This window comes from Orycteropus afer, unplaced genomic scaffold (genome assembly GCF_000298275.1).
Source record: "Orycteropus afer afer isolate SDZICR_OR568_19922 unplaced genomic scaffold, OryAfe1.0 scaffold00010, whole genome shotgun sequence".
NCBI lineage: Eukaryota > Metazoa > Chordata > Mammalia > Tubulidentata > Orycteropodidae > Orycteropus > Orycteropus afer.
The window spans coordinates 3,455,739-3,457,373 of NW_006921597.1; the positions used below are offsets into that span (position 1 = coordinate 3,455,739).

Consider the following 1,635-nt stretch of genomic DNA (forward strand, 5'->3'; position numbering starts at 1 on the left):
ATGGCACTTAACAACAACAACAACAATTCCTATGGGCAATTCTATTCTGTTATATATGGTCATTATGAGTCAGAATCAACTCAAAAGCACACAACAACACCACACGCTTTACAAGAGATGAATGATAAATATAAAGACCCCGATAGGTTGAAAGTATAAAAGGACAGAAAAATATGCGCCATACAAATATTAATCAAAAAGCTAGTATGTTTACATTAACATCAAGAAAAGTAGACTTTCGAGTAAGAATTATTACTACTGATAAAGAGGGACATTTAATAAGATACAGGGTCAATTCAACCAAAAGACATAATAATGCTGAATCTGTATGCATATGATAACATATATAAAAGGACAAATCAAATGAATGATGTGTTGCTGTTATCTCCACAATAGGTTTTCTACGGTGTCTGCTGTTCCCTTGGCCAAAACAGATACCTGGCCAAAGGATGTGGGCATTCTTGCCCTGGAGGTCTACTTCCCAGCCCAATATGTGGACCAAACTGATCTGGAGAAGTATAACAATGTGGCAGCAGGAAAGTACACAGTGGGCTTGGGTCAGAACCAAATGGGTTTCTGCTCAGTCCAAGAAGATATCAACTCCTTGTGCTTGACAGTGGTGCAGCAGCTGATGGAGCGCACACAGATCCCATGGGATTCTGTTGGCCGGCTGGAGGTGGGCACTGAAACCATCATTGACAAGTCCAAAGCTGTCAAAACAGTGCTCATGGAGCTTTTCCAGGATTCTGGGAACACCGACATTGAGGGCATAGATACCACCAATGCCTGCTACGGTGGCACTGCCTCACTCTTCAATGCTGCCAACTGGATGGAGTCCAGTTCCTGGGATGGTATGTGCTACTGGGGTTCTTATATAAGAAAGAAGCTTGTGTTGGAGGCTGAATCCTATCAGATTTCTTCTCATTTCCCCAGGTGGCTTCATTTAGAAAGGGAAGGACAACTTATTCACACAGCTGCTGCTATTATCCAACAACCACAATAAATGACAGTGCCTAAGGCATTTGACTGCTAACCAGAAGGTTGGTGGTTCATATCCACCAGCCACTCCTTGGAAGGAAGACTGGGCAATCTACTTCTGTAGAGATACCTCCTTAGAAACCCAATGAGGGGTTGCTATGAGTTAGAATTGACTCAATAGCAGTGAGTTTTGTTTGGTTTGGATATAGACTTATTATGAGAATTAAATTATATAGGTATATCCCAATACAGTGCTTGAGTAAAACCTGGAGGCTTTATCACAGCCTAAACAGAAAACTAAAATTACTACTATATTTCTTTCACAGGCTCAGGTTTTGGAAGCAGTATTTCAAAGAGATAAAAATGGAACAAATAATACCATATTTTTACGAAAATAATAGGCATTCCATATTTATTTATGAACAGTGCCCTCCCATGTTGCTGAAAAACAAAACTGGCATAGTGCACTTACAAAAATACCTCAGCAGCAGGAAGGGAAGCATTGTTGGCAAGTAAATGTAGACTACTTGCACATTATTTTCTTTTTTATTTATTTATTTATTTATTTACTTTTTAATTAGGATTTGGGTGAAGATTTACAGAGTAAATTCACTTTTCATACAGCAGTTCACATATACTTTGTCTCATGTCATTGAC

General features: G+C 39.2%; 1 protein-coding gene across 1 annotated transcript in view; it reads left to right on the plus strand.

The window, feature by feature from the left end:
* Positions 1-1,635, plus strand: part of HMGCS2 (3-hydroxy-3-methylglutaryl-CoA synthase 2) — a 57,019-nt gene that overhangs the window by 16,603 nt on the left and 38,781 nt on the right. The window contains exon 2 of the mRNA XM_007948483.1: positions 397-851. Within this exon, the coding sequence (XP_007946674.1) occupies positions 397-851 (455 nt within the window). The remainder of the gene's footprint in view (positions 1-396; positions 852-1,635) is intronic.